Source organism: Ascaphus truei, chromosome 7 (assembly GCF_040206685.1).
Source record: "Ascaphus truei isolate aAscTru1 chromosome 7, aAscTru1.hap1, whole genome shotgun sequence".
Lineage (NCBI taxonomy): Eukaryota > Metazoa > Chordata > Amphibia > Anura > Ascaphidae > Ascaphus > Ascaphus truei.
Genome location: NC_134489.1, coordinates 31,939,702 through 31,961,053, shown reverse-complemented (window position 1 = coordinate 31,961,053; position 21,352 = coordinate 31,939,702). Strand labels below are relative to the sequence as shown.

General features: G+C 45.7%; 1 protein-coding gene and 1 long non-coding RNA gene across 6 annotated transcripts in view; one reads left to right on the top strand and one right to left on the bottom strand.

The window, feature by feature from the left end:
* LOC142498897 (receptor-interacting serine/threonine-protein kinase 3-like) overlaps positions 1 to 17,861 on the bottom strand; it is a 26,574-nt gene extending 8,713 nt beyond the window's left edge. The window contains exons 1-5 of one of the 3 annotated variants that reach the window (XM_075607521.1): positions 17,656 to 17,861; positions 12,852 to 13,167; positions 12,559 to 12,704; positions 10,911 to 10,960; positions 2,211 to 2,369 (exon numbers count right to left, since the gene is read on the bottom strand). In XM_075607521.1, coding sequence (XP_075463636.1) covers positions 2,211 to 2,369; positions 10,911 to 10,960; positions 12,559 to 12,704; positions 12,852 to 13,167; positions 17,656 to 17,789 — 805 coding nt within the window. In that variant the 5' untranslated portion in view covers positions 17,790 to 17,861. Of the gene's footprint in view, positions 1 to 2,210; positions 2,370 to 10,910; positions 10,961 to 12,558; positions 12,705 to 12,851; positions 13,168 to 16,294; positions 16,428 to 17,655 lie in introns of those variants that run through there. The other 2 variants (XM_075607523.1, XM_075607524.1) reach the window with 2 other exon arrangements.
* Positions 17,673 to 21,352, top strand: part of LOC142498902 (uncharacterized) — an 8,022-nt gene continuing 4,342 nt past the window's right edge. Inside the window, exons 1-2 of one of the 3 annotated variants that reach the window (XR_012802581.1) lie at positions 17,673 to 17,880; positions 20,423 to 20,581. This is a non-coding gene — a long non-coding RNA (uncharacterized LOC142498902). Of the gene's footprint in view, positions 17,881 to 19,800; positions 19,981 to 20,422; positions 20,582 to 21,352 lie in introns of those variants that run through there. The other 2 variants (XR_012802579.1, XR_012802580.1) reach the window with 2 other exon arrangements.

The following is a 21,352-nucleotide window of genomic DNA, read 5'->3' as shown; positions in this document are numbered from 1 at the left end:
CATAAATCAGCCTTACCTTGGGGATGATTGGTGAGGCATGTGGCTGCAGGGGGTGGGGGGCGCTGCATCTCCTGTCCCGCGGTGACAGGGGGAAGCGGGGACCGGAGGGACATCCCCGCTCTTATCTCCTGTCCCGCGGGGTGAATATGCGCTGATGCGGCGGCCATTTTTTTCCCTGCGACCCCGTTACTAACGCGGTGGTCTCGGGGTGGACCCCGAGGACCGCGTTACAACGGGGTTTACCTGTACTTAAAAACAATGTCTCTTGGAAAGTTATCTGTGCTTGTCCTTTCCCCGGTGTGGATGAGATTTATGGCTAGAGGTGTAAAATGGTTCCTGAAAGTAAGTGATGTAAGAGTGTGTGTGTATCTGTGTGAATATAAATGAATGGAGAGCCCACAGTGTATACAGTGCTTTACAAAAGGGGTGTGTGAAGTGGGAGTTAATATAAATGTTGTGGGTATGTGTGGAAATGTGGGAGATAGTGGCATAACTAAAAAAGTGTGTGTGGATACTATGTGGACCCTATTGGTGTATAGGGATGGAAAAACAAGGAGTATTGGTATGTGTAAGAGACAGCTGTGTGTGCATACATATAGCACAGTATGTACAGACATGGTCTTTAGCGCTCATGGGAAGAGAGTTCACTTGTGTCAGTAATGACTCATAAAATTTCGATCTCTGTTTAGGCCACCGTTAAGTGTCCCGAACAGTTGCATAAATTTGTATTCATGCAACAGTCTCTCTTTCGGTGTTTTAAGATTACCTAGGAGTATGGCAACCCTCAGATCGTTCATCTTATGTCCAGGACTGTCTCTTGTTCCGCGTGTGATGCTGTGGCGATGCAGGTTCATTCTCTTGTTTAGCCCCTGCCCCGTTTCACCTATGTAGTAGCAGCCTCATGGGCATTTCATGCACATGATGAGGTACACGGCATTGCTGGAGGAACAGGTGAACCCTCCTCTGATTTTGTATTCCCGATTCCTGTGTGGTATTTGTATTGTGTCCGCTGTGTAGAGCATTGCGCAGGTTTTGCATCTTGGGTCCCTGGCATGGTTTTGTCCCGCATTCAGTTGTACTGCTGAATACTTTACTCCTCACCATAATATTCTTGAGATTATGAGGTTGTCTGCATGATAATAAGGGTGCTTCAGGGAAGGCCTGTTGCAGTCTTGTATCTTCCTGGAGGATGGGTTGTAGTTCCCTGGCGATCTTGCGTAGGGCTCCTAGGTGTGGGTTATATGTGACCACCAAAGGTACCCTGTCGCTTGTCTCCTTCTGTTTATATTCAAGGAGATCACTTCTTGGTATTCTGGTGGCTTTGTGAATTTGCTGGTCTACAATTCTGTGGTTATATCCACACCGGGGAAAAGACAAGCACCGATAACATTCCAAGAGACACTGGTTTTAAGTATTCCCTTTGCTTGCTTCATTCATTGTAACATCGCCGGAAGAGGAGATCAGTGAATCTCGAAAGCTCGCACAAATAAAAGCATTTCGTTAGCCACAGAACGGTATCATCTATTTATTTTTTGATTATTGAAGCTCGGCTAACACGGTACTGATACCTCTACATACATACAGGTTATTTTGGGGGTTCAATATGATCTTTTTGGGGTTCTGCAAGTTTAGAAATAAATATTTTTTTCTTTGCTTAGGGTTCCATCACTATTTATCTTTCAAATACACCATGACAAACCAGCATTGGGGCATTAAGGCCCAAATTTACTATGTGGTGCCCAGACGCGTTAAAATGACCATACCAGAACATGCTTTTGGGCTTAGCAACACTTATATAGCCCCATGTCCTCAATGGTCAAAAAGTCATTTCTCAGTGTCACTACATTTTATGAGACACAGGTCCCCTCTGTGACATCCTGAAGTGTACGTAGAGACGGATTGAGCCACCTGTGCTGAAGCAGGGATGTCCTTAAAAACTGACCTGCTGGAAGGTCTAGGAGGACTGGAGTTGAGCACCCCTGAACTAGAGAACTCCATGATTCTCCCTTATAGGTTGCACAAAATCAATAGGCATGTTGCCAAATGATTCAACTTTAGCACAAGGAACGCAGTTAGCAAAAACCCATTTCATAATGCAAGGACGGGATAAAGAACCTTTTGAAGAACATCTGCATTTGCTGTAGGTCAAGTTCTGCTCCATCTCTTGTTCCCCGATTCCCTTGACATCCACAATTTCCCTCCATCCTTACCTTGGAAGCTGGGTCTGTCCTCCGCTTCACCATCCCAACATTTGATCATTAGCTCTTTGGCTTCAGGAACCATCTCCACAGTAAGCCACTTGTCAACCATCTTCACATCAGGTCTACTACCAGCAGGTACAAGGCTCCGAATCAGAAAAGGCCTTGCATCTGTTAGAAAGTAGGGAATGGCTTTAGGTTTAGTACTGTCGCAGAAAAACAGCCGCAGATTTTTGTTCACAAAAAGGTGAGACAGCAGGTTAAATATATGTAATTTGTATCATTTAGCAAACTAGACATTACCAGAGGTATTCTTACTTATTGTTATCAGCTACAAAGCTTGTAGGCCACAGTCACCTTCTCATTTAGACCTCGGCCATGTTGCCTGCTTGCTGGCGGAAGCGTGCTGACGCGCGCTCCCGCTCAGCACTGAGCCCCTACAGCCGCAATTAGAGCGGCTTTAGTAGGGGCGCACCTGCGCTTCCGCGGGCTTGCGGAAGCGCAGGTCTTAGGGGAATTTAAAATTTCCCCGCTTGCCGGCGCGACAGGCCAGTCACGTGAGCGGTTCGCCCAATGAGGGTGAACCAGCTCCGTGACGTCACTGGCCCGCCCCCGGCCAGTGACGTGCCCGCCCCCTTACGGCGAGCAGGACAAGCAACCGCAAGGCCAGGGAAAGCACCCGCTTTCCCTGACCCTCAGCGCGCATCAGCACGCCAGCGGTAAGCATGTCCGAGGCCTTAGTGTTTCCATGAGGAAGAATTGCCATAGTCAGTGAATCAGTGCATAGGTTCTTCTCACCCTCTGGAGTAGGTGGAAAACCCTCAGTGGGTTCCTTCTGTCTCTGTGACCGTTAGGGGAGGGACATTGCAGTCACACTGGTATGTAACTATTTACCATGACCTCAGAAAGGCTCAGAAACACTCCATGCACAATCCAAGCAAAGAGAAACTCGATAAGATGTAGCAGATGTTATGACCCCCTTAACGCATTAAATGAAATGCGTGTTCTCTGCAGCCATTGTTTTCAATAGCACTACTGTTAAACAGCATGGCAGCGTTAATGGGTGCATCAATGCCTACTACATCTGTACCAACTAAAGGACGGACATTCTGCCAAAAAACCCATAGAGAAAGTAGAACTCTGCAGTGTCATAGAATAATTCTTCAGGAAACGGTACATTGAGAAACATTTCTCAATGACAGAAAAGAATGAATAAACCAACACCACGGAACAAGTACATATCAGAGCAAAGAACAAATCCAACTGGGACTCCTCCACCAGGATTTAACACTAAACTCAACAGGTATATAGAAACCTTAAGACATAGTAGATGAACGGAACAAAAGATACAACATAACTACCCAGAAAAGGAAAGTTATATAGTCACTAACAACAAAGACATAAATCAAACCGGAGACAAGACCAGCGCTGTAGTTCTGATGATGCACAGCACACTATGTAAAAGAAGCACTTACAGAACTATCTGACGAGACACTACTGCCAACTACAGGAAGAGCCCACCCATATATACACAAAGGAACAGATAAATACCCCCCTCCACACTCACAGTGTTTAGGGCCCAATATCAAAGAACCCAAAACTATGTTCCTCCTACAGGCTTCTTACAAATACATAGAGGGGTACCAAGTACGGCCGATTATCTCTGGTATTGGCACAATTCCGGGCTGGAGCGTTTCTCCATGTCCTCCAGAAAAGAATATATAGTGTACACCTATATTAGATTGTTGCAAAGGGGAGGGGCTCTTGGCTCCTTCAAAATCAGTCTACTTACAGTGTACTTGAATAAAAATTGCAAAAAAAAATAAAAAAAAAATCGCCAGTGATAAAAGTGGTGTCTCAGTCTTCTTTGGTGGTTGTGTGATTATCTTGGAATGAGAGAAAACAGACATATACAGTAGTGCAGACCAGTATGGTTCTTTTATCTTCCAAATATAGCAGGAATATATAAAGTGCAAAACCCATGTACTTACATTCTGTACTTACACCCATGTACTTACATTCTGTACATTCACATAAGAGTTAATTGGACGCCCAACGATCGCACGCCATGGAGGAATGAAGTTCAAGCTGTCTCCTGTCCCTCTGCGGTGATTTCGGGTATCTCCGGAAGACTCAGCTGTGTGGTCTGTCACTTCCGGTTGGATTGACGTCACATCCGGTAGAATTTGACCAGAAAAGATCGTGAGGCGGATAGTGAATGTGTCCTCCTTGCGTCTCAAACAGACTTGCAGATGGCTCAACGCGTTTCACTGATTAGATCAGCTTCGTCAGGAGAAATACTCTAGTCCCATAGTATCCTGGGTTTATATATAGCATGTGCAATCAATACCAATTGATATAAGATTTTGAAGAATTAACTACAAAAAACACCAGTTTTAAAAACAACGATGAAATTAAAAAGAGAGGCACTCAATTGAAAATGAGAATATAGCAATTAAACAAAGCTGACGAGAATGGGAGGGGGGTTGTCATATATAATAAAAAAAAAAAAAAGAGATGATTATCTCAAAGAATCCATAAGACTATTAGGAGATTCTGATACCCATCATAAACCAAGTAAAGATCCAGCTAAAGAATTTACAGGTTCATTGAGAACATGACTAGAGAAAGGAAATTTTTTTTTTTTTAGGAATCCTGGAAGATAATGAATTCAAATATCTAATGAAAGAGAAACCACAACTACCTATTTATTACCGAAAATACATAAAAGTTTAATCAACTCCCCAGGTAGACCCATAATTTCAGGGATTAACACCTTAACAGATAACCTTTCTGCTTACATAGACATATGTCTACAAAAATATGTCAAAACATTAAGATTTTATATTAGCAACCATTGATGTGGCCTCTCTTAATACTTCTATTTTACACCACCAGGGCTGCGAAGCAGTAAGGAATTTCCTTTCAAAAGATACAGATTTACCCAAGATACAAACAGTTTTTAGGGGGGAGGAATCTGTCTGCCTGATCCTACCATCCACTGTGCTGTCAGAGAGCCAGGAAAAGCCTCAGGAATTTAACTCCTAGATAAGTTGCTAGTTGCTAGATAACTGCCCGGTCCAGCCGTCTGCTGATAGCCTAATAAGCAGAGATGGCAAAATACGAGTCAGCTACATGCCCAAAAACACCACATCAAAAATACAGCCGCTGGAACAAGGCATTATATCAATGTTCAAGATGAACTTCCGAAAGACGCAGATACAGCGAATAATCACGGGTGAGGATTCTGTTACTGCATTTTTAAAGAAGCTAAACCTAACAGAAGTTTTTGTATTGGTGGTGAAGCAATAACAAAAATGTGCATTTCTAAATGTTGGAGAAACGTAACTGGTGCAAGTCTGGTACCGGCTAACTTCCAGGTATCCAGTGACAGTGATGAAGAGAATGACTTTGAGGGCTTTACAGAGGAAGAAGTCGCCATCGCCAATCTATTCTTTGAAAGCTATATTAAAGAAGGCCTCAGACAAAAATGACATGGCCAATGCAGATAGAGTACTTGAACCGTTCGTTGATGGGGAAAGTGGGGCCAGGATAGAATCTTGGGTAGATGGGACAACAGCTGTCCTACCTATGAGCCAGTGGTGGGATACAACCGGTTCGCACCAATTCGTGCGAACCTGTTCCTAAGATTTCTGATGTTCGCCGAACCGGTGCTTAACAGGTGCAGGGGGAGAGGATATGCTGCAGTGGAAGGCACCGGGCTGAAAGTATTTGCCGGTAACATAATCACTTGAGTGACTCAGAGCAGGACTGCAGGGGAGGTGCGCCATCTAGCTGTCTGACCCGGAACTTCCTGTCTGCTGCTACAGAGCGCTCCTCACCACATGCAGCTCTCTCCTGCTCTGACTCTGACAAGAGATTCTATTGCCCGTGCCTGTGTCCACCCAGGTAGGCATGAAAAGGAGGAGATGTGGGAGAGATGCGAGGGGGTCAGGGAGAGATGCGAGGGGGTCAGGGAGAGATGCGAGGGGGTCAGGGAGAGATGCGAGGGGGTCAGGGAGAGATGCGAGGGGGTCAGGGAGAGATGCGAGGGGGGCTGGGAGAGATGCGAGGGGGGCTGGGAGAGATGCGAGGGGGGCTGGGAGAGATGCGAGGGGGGCTGGGAGAGATGCGAGGGGGGCTGGGAGAGATGCGAGGGGGGCTGGGAAAGATGCGAGGGGGGCTGGGAAAGATGCGAGGGGGGCTGGGAGAGATGCGAGGGGGGCTCTGGTCTCTCTCTTCCCCCCCCAAACCCCACATGCAGTCCTGTTAAACTGAATAAAACATTTAAAAAAAACCCATAAAATATAAAACATAAACACAAAACATCTCCCCTGTCTGTCTCTCACTCCCCCCACAGCTCTCTCTCTCTCTACAACCACCCCCCGTCTCCCTTCCCCCTCCCCCCCTGGTGAGAGAGAACCTGTTGCTAAATTTTTTGAATCCCACCACTGCTATGAGCATATGACTGACTCAGAAATAATTGAAAATGTTACTAGCGAAAATCATGATTTGGACGCAACCGAAGACAATGAGGACGAGGAACCAGAGCCACCACCTAAGATCACAGAGGCAATCGCAGGTTTGCAAACAGGACTTTCATTTCTTGAAACAGAAAAAGGTAGATTCCATTTCAGTTCTACAGTTAAAAACGCTTGGTTGAAATCGTTAAAAAGAAGCAAAGAGATGCACTGAAAACAGTCAACCCATAGTTGACAGTTTTTTTTTTTTTAAATGGAGCACTTTAAAGTTTACTCTCAAGTTCGTTTGTTAATGTTTGCTTTCCGTAGTAGTTGAATGAACACGGAGAGCATTACACTGTTTTCCCTTTCCTTCAGAATGATAGCCCCATAGTTATTGTTAAAACACGAATGTAACTAGAATGTTACACGTATAAAAGCAGTTGTGAGTACAGTACCGTACCTACAGTGTGTGTGGACCAAAATGTTGTTTATCATACACTATGAACACTGAACAACACTATTATTGGTGTCTTAAATACTTTATTGTACAATGCATCAATAAAAGTTTGAAACAATACAATTGGACATTGTTTCTATATTTTTAGTCTATAGCAGTGTTTTTCAACACACACACACACACACACACACAAAATGACAAGAAAATACAGACACATCCCTATACCATATAACCAACCTACATAATTAAAAGTAGCAAAACATGTGAAATCTTGTGGATTTTTCTTTAAAATAAATCAGTTCTGTAGTGTTACATACTTCATTTTTTTATTATTCAATATATAATATTTCTATAGCAGGTTTTACCCCACCTCCCAAGCAGTGCAAGATCTTTACAACACTTTCCTGTTTGGGATCATTTGATGCCAATATTCTCAGCCGCTTGAGCTGTAACAATAATTATTGGCTAAAGCTGGTAAATTCCGGGCATTATTAAAATCCCTGCCCACTGATTGGATAATGCCCGGAATTTTAACCATTCAGTAATGGTCCGGAATTTTTGGCAAAGTTTTTCAGCCAGTCAGCTTTCAGTTCTCCTCCACACGGTGAGAGGAACTCAGTCAGGGGAGCTGATTGGACAGGAGGCAGCAAGTAAGGCACTGACTCCTCCCTCATCCTGCCTGCAGAGAGCTCTGCACAGGAGAGTGAGGGGAAAGGTCTGTGTCCACCTGCTGAGTGTTGTGTGGGTGTAGAGGGGGGGCAGCAGAGTCTGTTTTGTTGGTGTGTGTGTGTGTGTGCCTGCTGTTTGTGGTTTACAGGGGGCTGCAGTGGGGGGAGGGTGGTTGCTGGTGTGTGTTTTGTGTATGTAGAGGGGGCAGCAGTCTGTTTTGTTGGTGTGTCTGCAGTTTGTTTTGTGGGTTTAGAGGGGGGCTGCAGTGTGTCTCTTCAGCGGGTGTAGGAGGGCTGCAGAGTGTGTTTTGGCAAGTGTGTGTGGCAAGTGTGTGTTTTGGCAAGTGTATGTGACGTTTTGTGGGTTTACAAGGGGCTGCAGAGTATGTGTGCATATAGAGGGGAGCTGTGTGTATGTATAATTTCCTTTTAATAAACACTTACAGTAAAAGCAAAATAATGTAGACAATCATGCTGATAAAAATCAATGACTAAAAAAGTATCTGTTTTTGAAGAGAAAGAAAAAAAAAGCCTACATTTAGCCTATAATAGTAATAATCCACTCAGAACTGGGCATTACTGGCCAATAATGCCCTGGATGGGTTAAAGTCCATCGGCTTCGCCTCGGGTCTTCAAGTCTTCCAGCCAGGGCATTATTGGCCAGTAATGCCCTGTTCTTTGTGGATTATTACTTAAATAATGTTACCATAGAAATATGGATACATTATAGCTGCTGAGTTATACTGACTGAAGCAGCCATTATGTTAGGCACACAATCAGGGACCCCCAGGAGGCCCGCGGAGCCTAGCGGGGACCACTCAAGGGCCCCCCGACACACGTGGGAACCCACCCGGGGACCTCCGCCAGCCTGTGGTATTAATCCTGTGTCTATAAAAATATTGGTTTTATGTGGAGGCACAGGGGGTGGGTTGTGTGGCGCTTACTACATATTTTAATTTACATTTATGACAAGTGTAGATGAGCAGGGGGTCCCCGGAGCAGAACCGCGTTTATTTCAGGTCTGGGGACCCCCTGGTTCACGAGATACCGGCACCCCATAACGGGGCCTGTATCTCCTATGCATGGAAATGTCCCAATCACGTTCCGCAAGACATTTCCATGCAAAGGAGATACTGGCACCCCATAACAGGGCCTGTATCTCGGGAATCAGGGGGTCCCTGGACCTGAAATCAATGTGGCTCAGCTCCGTAGACCCCCCGCTACAATACTGTGGTGTTAGAATTTTAACAGTTAGCGCTGTTCTATAGAGTGTGCGGCCGTGGGCGCGTGCCTGTGCGAATGCGCGTGCCGCACGCTTTTTGTGTGTATGCTGAGCTGTGAGCAGGTACTGTGTGTTTGTGTATATGTATGTGTAATTTATTATTTAAAAAAAACAAAAACAAAAAAAAAAACAAAAAAAAACCCCACATACTTTGGTAAAAATAAAATAATTTATTAACATTGTGCAGACACACATTTCAGCAACGGCGGCGGCGCAAAATCTTTATCTCTCCGTCTTCCCCACTGTCGGGCCGCTCTACGCTCACTGCAGTGCGTACGGTCCTATTATAGAGAGGCTGATTAACCTAAGCCTTCTATAACGCAGCGCGCGTACGGTGTAGCAAGCGTGTCCTCTATAGAACAGCCCTTAGAGTGACCGATTAAGCCTCTCTCTTACTGCGTGTCTCTTACAGACAGGCAGTCCCTGGTAGGATTCACACAGCAGGGACTCCTGCTGTGTTAATCCGATGGGCCATTAGTCTGCCGGAGCAAATTTTGAGAAAAAGTCTCCGAACATTCTCGAAATTCAGATCGAGAAATATTCGAATAATGGCCGCTTCATCTGTACCTCTTCGGAGAAGCCTTGGATGATATCCGGACCAGGATTTTTGCCTCCAACGGACAGCTCTTGCCACAGCAGAGAAAATGTCAGTCATCATGTCCAAAAAACCCAAGATGCAATTATAAAGAGGCCAGGAGTGTACAGACTCGGAAGGCCTTTCAATACAAACAGGGATGAACCTTAACAGTCTTCGTATCCTCCTGGGGTAGAGGGTGGGGGGGAAGACCCAAAGCCAACGGAGAAAAAAAAAAAAGTTTTAAAAAGGACCCCAGTGAGAAACTTTAGATCTCCAGGCCTCAACCAGAAGTTTTACAAGCAGTAACGCCTTTAACTAGAATGGATGGACCACCCTAACGAACTAATTGCTTTGGTACATCCCATTAGTTATGGCTGCCATGGGGGATGTAGAAGAAAACTAGAAATATAGTTACCGGTATTTACATTTCTCCAGATCCTCGATGGCAGCCCACTTCCCTCCTGTATTAAAATTCCTATTATCAGCATTATGACTATTTGGAAAATATTTCCTGTATTTTCCTATTTGGAAAACATTTCCTGAGCTTAGCTAAATAACTGACAAGGGACGAGGACACACCTTCTTTATACCTGTGTCAGATCTTTGTTGTCGTACGCCAGCTAAGAGGAGGAGTTATATCCCATTAGTTATGGCTGCCATGGAGAATTTGAAGACATGGAAATATCAAGGAGTATATTTCTAGTTTTGCATTTACTTGTTGGCATTGCTATGTTACATTTTGTATTACCCTAATGTACATTTGTATATTCAGTCCTAAATATGTAATGCTATGTCAGCTTCTTTTGTAACGTATTGATCCTGGAGAAGAGATTTGTTGTACTGTAGGTTTAGATGCATCTTAGGGTATAAACAAAAATCCCTCTGTACACAGGAACAAAATTTTACCCAAGTCCAAAAGACATGAAAAAAATATTTATTGATTTGCAGAAAGAGCACAATGTTTCGGGGGAAACATTCCCCTTCAACAGGTGGAGTGCAATTACGGGATCAACATAGGACTTCTTCATAGAATACATCAGAGCGTACAGAGTTTTCCAAACCTCAGATCTTTTCTACAAAATGCTCTTGACAGGCGAGGAAGAGACTTGCAAGGTTTGGGCAGCTCTGTACACGGCATTTCTGGAGAAGTCTTATGTTGGTCCATAAAAAAAAAAAAAAAAATAATAAAAAAAAAGGTACCGCAACCGACAAGTTAGAAAGTACAAATGAAACCATTGGAAAGTGATAGAGATGTTGGGACATACCTGGGTAGGGTTTCTGACCTGACAGAACTGACCAGGTTAAGATGCCAAAGCTGCAATACAATAAAATCAATAGAGAATCAGTAACGTGAGACACGCACAGCAGATACATCCAATGAGAGATGTATACATATCTAGCCTTGCTTCATATTGTTCACCAACACTGCCATATGACCCTATGGAAACCCTGAAACATTCTGCATTATGTCAGGATATATTGTGCTATCTTGGAGAACACCGTCATGTGCTACATTTGTACAAAGAGCTCCACTTACAGACAGCATTATGTTAGTACATACAGGGTTCTGTGTAGGTGTTTCAATTGTGTGATTTATTAAAGGGTAATGCATACTGGACTAGCCCTCAGTCATATAGTTTGCCCTAAAAATCTCTTCCGGTGTAACCATTCACAACAGGATTTAGGGTGCTGGAGATGTGATCATGTGTTATCAGGGTTAATTGAACATAACTTGTATATAACAGGAAGCGGTTAAAGTGGCTTAACAAAAGCAGTGGTACTGTGCCGGATTAAAGATGTAGATATATATGAGAAACATTGGACTGTAGTTTAGAAAGATTTCAGTGACTTTCACACTGTACAAATAGGAAGGTAGAGAGAGGCTTTCTAAAAGCAATGACTTTTTCTTTAACAGTGGAACCATACGTGTGTAAATATAAAAGCAGTGCATACTGTGTATGCGAGAAGGAGAAAGTGTAGGCACTCCGTTCCTCCCAGTATCCCCACTAATAACAGGGTATCATGTGAGGCAGTTTTTCTCAACCTGTGTGTGCCGCGGTACACTGGTACACTGCAAAGCCAGTTGTAGTGTGCCGTGAAGATTTTTATATTTAAGACTGAGTTCTCTCTGCCTCCAACACCCCCCTACTGCTTGTTTGCGCTCAGCGACGCTGCACCAGAAGTTGGTCCAGACACGCATCACGACGCGGGACCAGAAGCCTTTCGGCCACGAGCGCTTCAACAACTCGGGTGAGTAGAAGTCCCAGTCCCTATCTGCTGCAGGACTACTCTGCCGCCTCCCTCATCTTCCCCCGAGAGGAGCTCCGACAGCGTCTCTAGGGATTACAAGGGACTGCTCACCTCATACTCACAGAATTACTCCAAGTAAGTGCTGCGAGGATATATAATGCTGTGTGATATATAATTCTGATTCTGTATACAAACCAATCAATTTTAGTTGTAGTGAGTCGCCAAGCAAAAATGATTTTCCAAATGTGCTGCGAGCACCCGAAGGTTGAGAAACACTGGTGTAAGATCCCTGGAAGACTCCATGGGGGTTATTCAATAACTTTGAAGTCAGTGGGAATTTCAGTGCGTTTGTGCCACAGTCGCAGTTTCATGAAACCCTCTAAGGTTCAGTTTTAACTGCACCTTTCTTCCATGTAGGAATCCTGTGTGTCTTCCTATCACACAAGAGGTACAATGTAATCAGACTACTAAGTCAGATAATGCGTGGTTCCCGTTCCATTATATTTGGGAGACGGGATGACACCTTATTTGGCTGCCTGCATTCCTTTCCTGTCCCCCCACCCCTAGTTCCTGGCATAACTAAAATTCCCTGCGAGATCACAAGAATCTCCCCCGGCACCTCCCCTCCCCTCCTCCACGGTTTGTAATTTCTCCCCTCCTCACCTGTACACGTCAAACAGTTTTGTCGGCTTGTAGTTGAGGTCGTTCAAGGCCTCTGGAGGCATATAGGCCAAAGTACCAACTATGGATTGATCAGTAGGCATAGTTGAAGATGCACCTGCAAATTTAGCCAACCCGAAATCCGTCAGCTGGAATAAAGAGAAACCAGTCTGAATTAGCAGCCCCTAGCCACAATATTCACATTTAAGGCAGCAGCAGAGACACACAGCACAGCTCATCTTTCCATGAGTTTTGAAAACAGAGTATAGGCGTTTTACACTGACAGCGTCACTCACCTGAACATCCAAGTACTTGTTGAAGAGAACGTTACCAGGTTTTAAGTCTCGATGAATTATAGGATGGCTGAGGCTGTGGAGAAAATTCATTCCCAGAACGACCTGGTGGAGGATCTGAAACCTCAAAGCCCACGGGACATCTGGGACATTCTCAAAAAGGGTGCAGAGAGAACCAAGAGGCATGTACTCCATAACCAGGCCATACTCAATAAGGTTTCCTTCCGGCTTCTCATACACACCAAGGAGACGCAGGACGTAGGTGTAGTTTGCTGTGTGCATCATGTCTCTTTCCTTCATGAAATCCTTCAGGTTGCGCCTGAAAAATCAGAAAGGAAGACGAGAGAAAAGCGGTTACCTGTTAAACGGTCAGCAAAGCAACACATTGAGGTTTTACCTGGGCACTATCAATAGGGGAGCCACAAGCCTACATATTTGCAGTTTGCCTGATGGTTGTCACTACTCATCATACTCCCATACAGTGTGGTCAGGGGTTTGCCAAGATTACTTATCGTCGATGAACCAGTCATATTGTTGGCAGACCTGACAGGTCAGGAGAGAGATGAGTATTCCAAGTATCATATCTTTCTTTTCTGCTTAGACTACTAGAATATGCCAATATGTATAACAAGTAACTACAGCTCAACCCCCTTATAACGCTGTGCTTGGGGTCCAAAGAATCACATTGTGTTACAAATAATGTACAATTGTATGCATTGTACAACAAAGTATTTAAGATACCAATAATCGTGTTGTAAGGAATTCATAAATATGAAAATTGGCAGCCACACTTGCATCGCGTTATAAGCGGATTTGCGTTATAACGCGGTTGAGCTGAATGTAGATGCTAAGATAAGAAGTAAGACGCCCAATGTTGTAATACATACTGACACCGTGAAATTATGCATTCACGCCTACTTGATAAGGGTATATAATAAGACTGCTTAGGGCTCAGACCTCAGTGCATTTGTTTTATTTAGACAGAAATATCTGACTGAATTAAAATGTCACTCTTGCTTGCAGCTGGAGCAATACTAAAGTCTCTGACAGACTGTTACTCAAATTCAGAATGGACTTCATTTCTTCCAGAGAAGGTATTGATCATATCACCATCATACTGCTGAATTTGCCAAGTTGCCCATGACACTATCATCAGGAGATCAATATCATTAGAGGAATTGTAATGATCCTGCAAACTTTGGGTGGCTTATTGGCAAGGGACTTCAAGGGCAAAGGTGTCCTGATGTATTAAGAATTAAAGAGGGTAGAAGACCCTGATGTCATCTGCAAACTAAACTAATCTATAGCCTTTTAAAACTAATCCTACATGACACTCATGTATCAGCTCCCATCCCCATATCACAGAAATACTGCCATATTCCTTTATAATAAACTAGCTGAGAGCCCCGGCGTTGCCCGGGATGTTTGTGGTGTGGGGGTGGCATTTGGGTGGGGAGTGGTCCACGCGGCCCATGGCGGTGTGCGGTGGTAGTGCTGTTGTGGCTGTACTGATGGTGATTGTATCGGTGTGCTGATTTGGGAGGGTTTGGTGCTGATGTGGGGGTGCGGATGTGGGTGTGCCGATGGGGGAGGTGCGAAGGTGGCAATGTGTGGGTGCTGATGGTGTTGATGGGGGCTGGGAATGGTGGGGAGCCGAGAATGCCAGTGTGCTGGGGGGGCATGGGATACCGGTGTGCTGATGTGGTGGTGCTGGGGATAGTGTGTGTGTGTGTGTATACGTGTGTGTGTACACACACGTGTGTGTGTGTATGTATACATGCCTACGTGTGTGTGTGTGTATACGTATGCCTACTTGTGTGTGTGTATACGTATACGTGTGTGTGTGTATATACGTGTGTGAGTATACATGTGTATACGTGTGTCTGCTGTGAGTATACGTGTGTCTGCTGTGTGTATACGTGTGTCTGCTGTGTGTATACGTGTGGGCTGGGCCGGGTGAAGCGCCGGGGGGGGTGAAGCGCCGGGGGGGGGGGGGGTGAAGCGCCGGGCCGGGGTGAAAGATCCCTTCCCCTGCGGTAACTTACCTCGCACCGGGCCGCGCTCCTACTCGGGTTCCTCGGCGGTCTCCGTTCCCCCCGGCGAGGCGGAGCTGAGACGCTCAGGTCAGGAGGTGGTGTGGGCCGTGGCCCGTGCAGAGAGAGCCGGAGCAGCGCGCGCGGGGATGGTGAGCTGGGGGCACGGCCTCTAGGCCTGAAGGTGCGAGCGTGCTCTGGGGGGGGAGAGGGAGCACCGGGAGAGAGGGTGAGCACCGGGGGAGAGGGAGCACCGGGAGAGAGGGTGAGCACCGGGGGAGAGGGTGAGCACCGGGAGAGAGGGTGATGTTGAGGTCCCGCGGAGTGGTGATAGGGGGGGGGTTCCGTTGTTGCGGGCCAGCCGCGGGGGGGGGGGGGGAGGGGGGGTCAAGGCCGGGCAGCCGTTAAGGAGGGTGGAGTGTTTGTGTGTTGAGGAGGGTGGAGTGTGTGTGTGCTGAGGAGGGTGGAGTGTGTGTGTGTTGAGGAGGGTGTGTGTGTGTGTGTGCGTTGAGGTGTGTGTGCGTTGAGGAGTGTGTGTGTGTGTGTGCGTTGAGGAGGGTGGAGTGAGTGTGTGTGAGCGAGTTGAGGTGTGTGTGTGTGTGTGTGTGTGCGTTGAGGAGGGTGGAGTGAGTGTGTGTTTTTTTGGCCCGTCACTCCGCCTCAGGCCAATGAGAGGTGTGCGGGGGCGGGCCAAGGGACCAATGAGATTTCCCCTAGGGACACCGGACATCCAGGCAGGCAGGCATACAGTGCTTTCACTAATATAGTATAAGATTGTTACATTTCACTCTTGGTGCAGGGCTTGATCTTCCCTCTCTTTGGGAGAGAAGTGACGGAAAGTGAACACAGAAGTTTGTTTTGACGGATTGTTCCATTTTCTGCTCGCGTGTGTCAGATTTATGTATATATTTTTTTACTTTTGACACAAACCGTTAGACAAAAAAAAGTTTCCGCCTCAGACCTGGTGGATTTAAAAATTTTTTTTTTTTAACACCGATACAAGATAAAAACAGTGACCCACGTTCGCAGAGTTTGAAACATCTCATAATCTGTGCGTCCTGTAACTCCTCCTGCAAACTGGCGCACAATTTAGGGGCATGTGTATCAAGGCAAAAGTGGAACAATTCTGGGGCAAAACAATTGTACCATACCTATCAAATAAAAAAAATCCTTTTGATTTCATTGGGATGTTTGCTTTGATACATATGGTGCTCATTTTTTGATGAATATACCCCTTACATTGACACTGAGTCAAAACAATGTAATTTGCCTCAATTTTGCCTTGATACATCTCCCATGTGACTCAGGTTTCAGGAGCAGCAGACCCCTGCACTCACTACTGCTAGCACCACCATATCTGGGGCAGGGTCTCCCTTATGTAGTTATTTACTTATTGCCCTTATCCCCATTTACCTTGTATTGTACCATTGGAAAGCACTGCGTACATTGTTGGCACGATATAAATTCAATTATACAAACACGAGAGGGGATGTCAGGCAGCCAGCCCAGCACAAGTAATCAAAGCAGCAGCACAGCCAGACTACGGTGGCAAGGAATGTCTGAATAGGGCTGAGCGCTCTAGGGAAAGGGGAGGCAATACACCCAGATCACAAGGCAGGGGGTCCTGTAACATGCCCCATTACTATTACACCCCCAGCCCCTCACACCCCATCACCCTCACCATATTACACCCAACCCCCTCCCCCCCTCCACCTCACACTATTGTGCCCCTCTCACACTATTCTCCCCCCCCCCGAGGCCCCTCTCTCACACTGTCCCCCCCCCCCCCCCCCCCCGAGGCCCCTCTCACACTATTCCCCCCCCCAGGGCCCCTCTCACACTATTCCCCCCCCCCCAGGGCCCCTCTCACACTATTCCCCCCCCCCCAGGGCCCCTCTCACACTATTCCCCCCCCCCCCCCCAGGGCCCCTCTCACACTATTTCCCCCACCCCCAGGGCCCCTCTCACACTATTTCCCCCACCCCCAGGGCCCCTCTCACACTATTTCCCCCACCCCCAGGGCCCCTCTCACACTATTTCCCCCACCCCCAGGGCCCCTCTCACACTATTTCCCCCACCCCCAGGGCCCCTCTCACACTATTTCCCCCACCCCCAGGGCCCCTCTCACACTATTTCCCCCACCCCCAGGGCTCCTCTCACACTATTTCCCCCACCCCCAGGGCTCCTCTCACACTATTTCCCCCACCCCCAGGGCCCCTCTCACACTATTTCCCCCCCCCCCCCCCAGGGCCCCTCTCACTATTTCCCCCCCGCAGGGCCCCTCTCACACTATTTCCCCCCCGGGGCCCCTCTCACACTATTCCCCCCCCCCTCACACTATTCCCCCCCCCCCCCCCTCACACTATTCCCCCCCCCCCCCCCCCTCACACTATTCCCCCCCCCCCCCCCCTCACACTATTCCCCCCCCCCCCCCCTCACACTATTCCCCCCCCCCCCCCCCTCACACTATTCCCCCCCCCCCCCCCCTCACACTATTCCCCCCCCCCCCCCCCTCACACTATTTCCCCCCCCCCCCCCCTCACACTATTCCCCCCCCCCCCCCCCTCACACTATTCCCCCCCCCCCCCTCACACTATTCCCCCCCCCCCCCTCACACTATTCCCCCCCCCCCCCTCACACTATTCCCCCCCCCCCCGGGGCCCCTCTCACACTATTCCCCCCCCCCCGGGGCCCCTCTCACACTATTCCCCCCCCCCCCCCCGGGGCCCCTCTCACACTATTCCCCCCCCCCCCCCGGGGCCCCTCTCACACACTCTCTGGCTCCTTGAATCATCTTCAGGGCGACCTCCATCCCCAGAGTCTCGCTCCATCCTCGGTACACCAGCCCGAAGCCGCCGCTCCCCACCAGGCTCAGGCTGTGCAGGTCCCCGGCCTGGAACTGCAGCATCTTCCTCTCCCCCCGGGCGGAATGTAACGGTTCTTCTTCCTGTCACCCGGGCCATGTGACCGTGACGTCACGCTGACCTCGGCAGTACCAGGTCTGTGCTACGGGAGCCGCGCTGTCCATTTCTGTATTATACTATATCTCTATATATACTATACCTCTATATACTATACCTCTATATACATCTATATACTACACCTCTTTACACATCTGTATACTGTACCTCTATATTCTATACCTCAATATACATCTATATACTGTACTTCTATATACATCTTTATACTGTGTATATATATATATATATATATATATATATATATATATATATATATATATATATATATATATATATATATATATATATACTGTACCTGTATATACTACACCTCTATATACATCTGTATACTATACCTCTATGTACTATACCTCAATATACATCTATATACTGTACCTCTATATACTACACCTCTATATACATCTATATACTGTACCTCTATATACATCTATATACTGTACCTCTATATACTGCACCTCTATATACATCTATATACTGTACCACTATATACTATACCTCTATATACTGTACCTCTATTTACTACATCTCTATATACATCTGTATACTGTACCTTTAGATACTGTACCTCTATATACATCTATATACTGTACCTCTATATAAATCTATATACTGTACCTCTATATACATCTATATACTATACCTCAATATACATTTATATACTGTACCTCTATATACATCTATATACTGTACCTCCATATACTACACCTCTATATACATCTGTATACTGTACCTCTGTATACTGTACCTCTATATACATCTATATACTGTACTTCTATATACATCTATATACTGTACCGCTATATACATCTCTATATATATACTGTACCTCTATATACTACACCTCTATATACATCTATATACTGTACCTCTATATACATCTATATACGGTACCTCTATATACATCTGTATACTGTACCTTTATATACTGTACCTCTATATACATCTATATACTGTACCTCTATATAAATCTATATACTGTACCTCTATATACATCTATATACTATACCTCAATATACATTTATATACTGTACCTCTATATACATCTATATACTGTACCTCCATATACTACACCTCTATATACATCTGTATACTGTACCTCTATATACTGTACTTCTATATACATCTATATACTGTACCGCTATATACATCTATATATACACTGTACCTCTATATACATCTATATACGGTACCTCTATACTGTATACTGTACCTCTATATACATTATATACTGTACCTATCTCTCTTATATATATATCTGTACTGTACCGTGTTTGCTGAGCTTAATAATCAAAAACGAATAGACGATACCGTTCTGTGGCTAACGAAATGCTTTTATTTGTGCGGCTTTCGAGATACACTGATCTCTTCTTCCGGCGGTACAATGAATGAAGCCAAAAAAGGGTTTTTACTTTAAAACAGTGCAGCCTGGAATGTGATGCACAGAGGTGCGGAGGGAGGGGGCTGTGTTTGTCCTGACTCTTTCCCCGTCACCCCCCCCCCCCCCAATCAGCAGCTATTTACTAGGCGGTACTGGGCCATAGTTACTATGTGTGCTAAGCTAAACAACACCATAGGGTGTGAAGGGTGGCTAGTTAATGAGGCCCTATGTGAGGATTCTCTTCTATCACCAATGTGACTGCAATGGGGACTGGACATGGGTGTGACCTTTGCTTACGGTTTGTTTAATCAAATGCAAGAATATTTTGAAGAAACTCTCAGGGTAAAAAGTGTGTGTGTTTAACATTTATTTATTTTTCAAATGTTCAAAACGGAATAATCACCAAGTGTTGAATTTTTACAATGAAAAAAAAAAAAAAATGAAAATATTAGGTGCGTTTATTTTCAAATTCTGGTAATTTCTAGAGAATTGGAAAATACCAAACATTTGGTGTTTTTGTATCATATGTGAACTTTGGAGAAAAAAATCATCCCTCTAATGGGGATTTATGGTCTAGTGTAGGGGTGGCCATTGGTGGCCCGCGTGATCCGCGGGAAGACCAGCCTCCGCTCGCGCCAGATCTCGAGCCCAACCTCTGACGCTGCAGCTCCCCTCCATACCAGGACCTGCGGGGATTTCATTGTGTGGAAGAGAGGAATTATGAGTAAGAAGGTGGAATTGTGAGTAAGGGGGAGAGGATTTGTGAATAAGATGATGGGAATTAAGAACTTGGGTTGAGAGAGAGGAGTGTGAGTGAGGGGAGATAGAGAGAGAGGAGTTGGGAGTGAGCGACAGAGGGGAGGAGAGGGGAACAATGAATGGGGGGAGAGAAATACATGGGGGGAGGGTGAGAGAAATAAAGGGGGAAGGGGAAGAGAGGGGTGGGTTGAGAGAGGGCGGCTTCACATGGCCGCCGACATGGGGGGCCCATGTTGGAACAGTAGTTGTCCTCGCCGCTTCACTTCTACTTTTTTTTGCGTATTTTTTGTCCACCTGAGAAAAAGGTTGGCCACTCCTGGTCTAGTGAATGTCTTTCCTCTAAGATAGTAACAAAGTCAACCCATTTGCTGCTGTTTTCTGTTACAGTACTGAACCTAAAAGCCATTCCCTACTTTCTGACAGATGCAGCTCCTTTTCAGATCATGTACTGTATACCTAATGGTGATAGACCTGATTTGAGGATGGTTGACAAGTGTCTTACTGTGAAGATGGTTCCTGAAGCCAAAGAGCTAATGATCAAATGTTGGAATGGTGAAGCTGATGACAGACCCAGCTTCCAAGGTAAGGCTGGAAGGACATTCTGTATGTCAAGGGATTCAGGGAACAAGGGGATGGAGCAGAACTTTAACTACGGCAAATGCAGATGTTCTCAAAAAGCTTCATTATCCCGTCCTTGCATTATGCAAATGGTTTTTTCTAACTGCATTCCTTGAGCTAAAGTTAATCAACAGGCATGTTACCAAATTATACTTGTGCAACCTATAAGATAATCATGGGTCTCTCTGGCTTACTGAGTTCATTTTTCTTGCATGAAGAGGGTGACAAAGTATAGGGAAAGGACATACGGTACATAAAATGAGTCCCATCAACTGCATGGGGATATATTGATTGTGGGTCAGATGCCTCTAATATTTGAGTCTATCGCTTTATCTTGAAAGTTTGACGCCGTAGATCTGGACAATGGAGTCTGTCCCTCACACTTCAGGATATCACAGAGGAGACCTGTGCTTCTCATAAAACAGTGACCGCATCAGGAATTTTTAGTCCATTGAGTTTATCCCTTGCACCGCAGTGTGACAGAAGGAACCTAAACATTGTACCTCTCCCACACAGTAACAAAGGAAAAGTGAACGATACGGGACATACAGGTGGACATTTCTTTCAGAGACACAGAATTAACGGCATAGGCCATACAAGTGTTGCCAAACCTTAAAGCATGTTATGACATTAATTTCAATGTGGCTTAGCACCCTATAGTAAATATGGTCCATAATACCTCACTGCTGGTTTGGCCAAAGGAAATGAAACCCCCCAAAACATTTAATAGAAGAG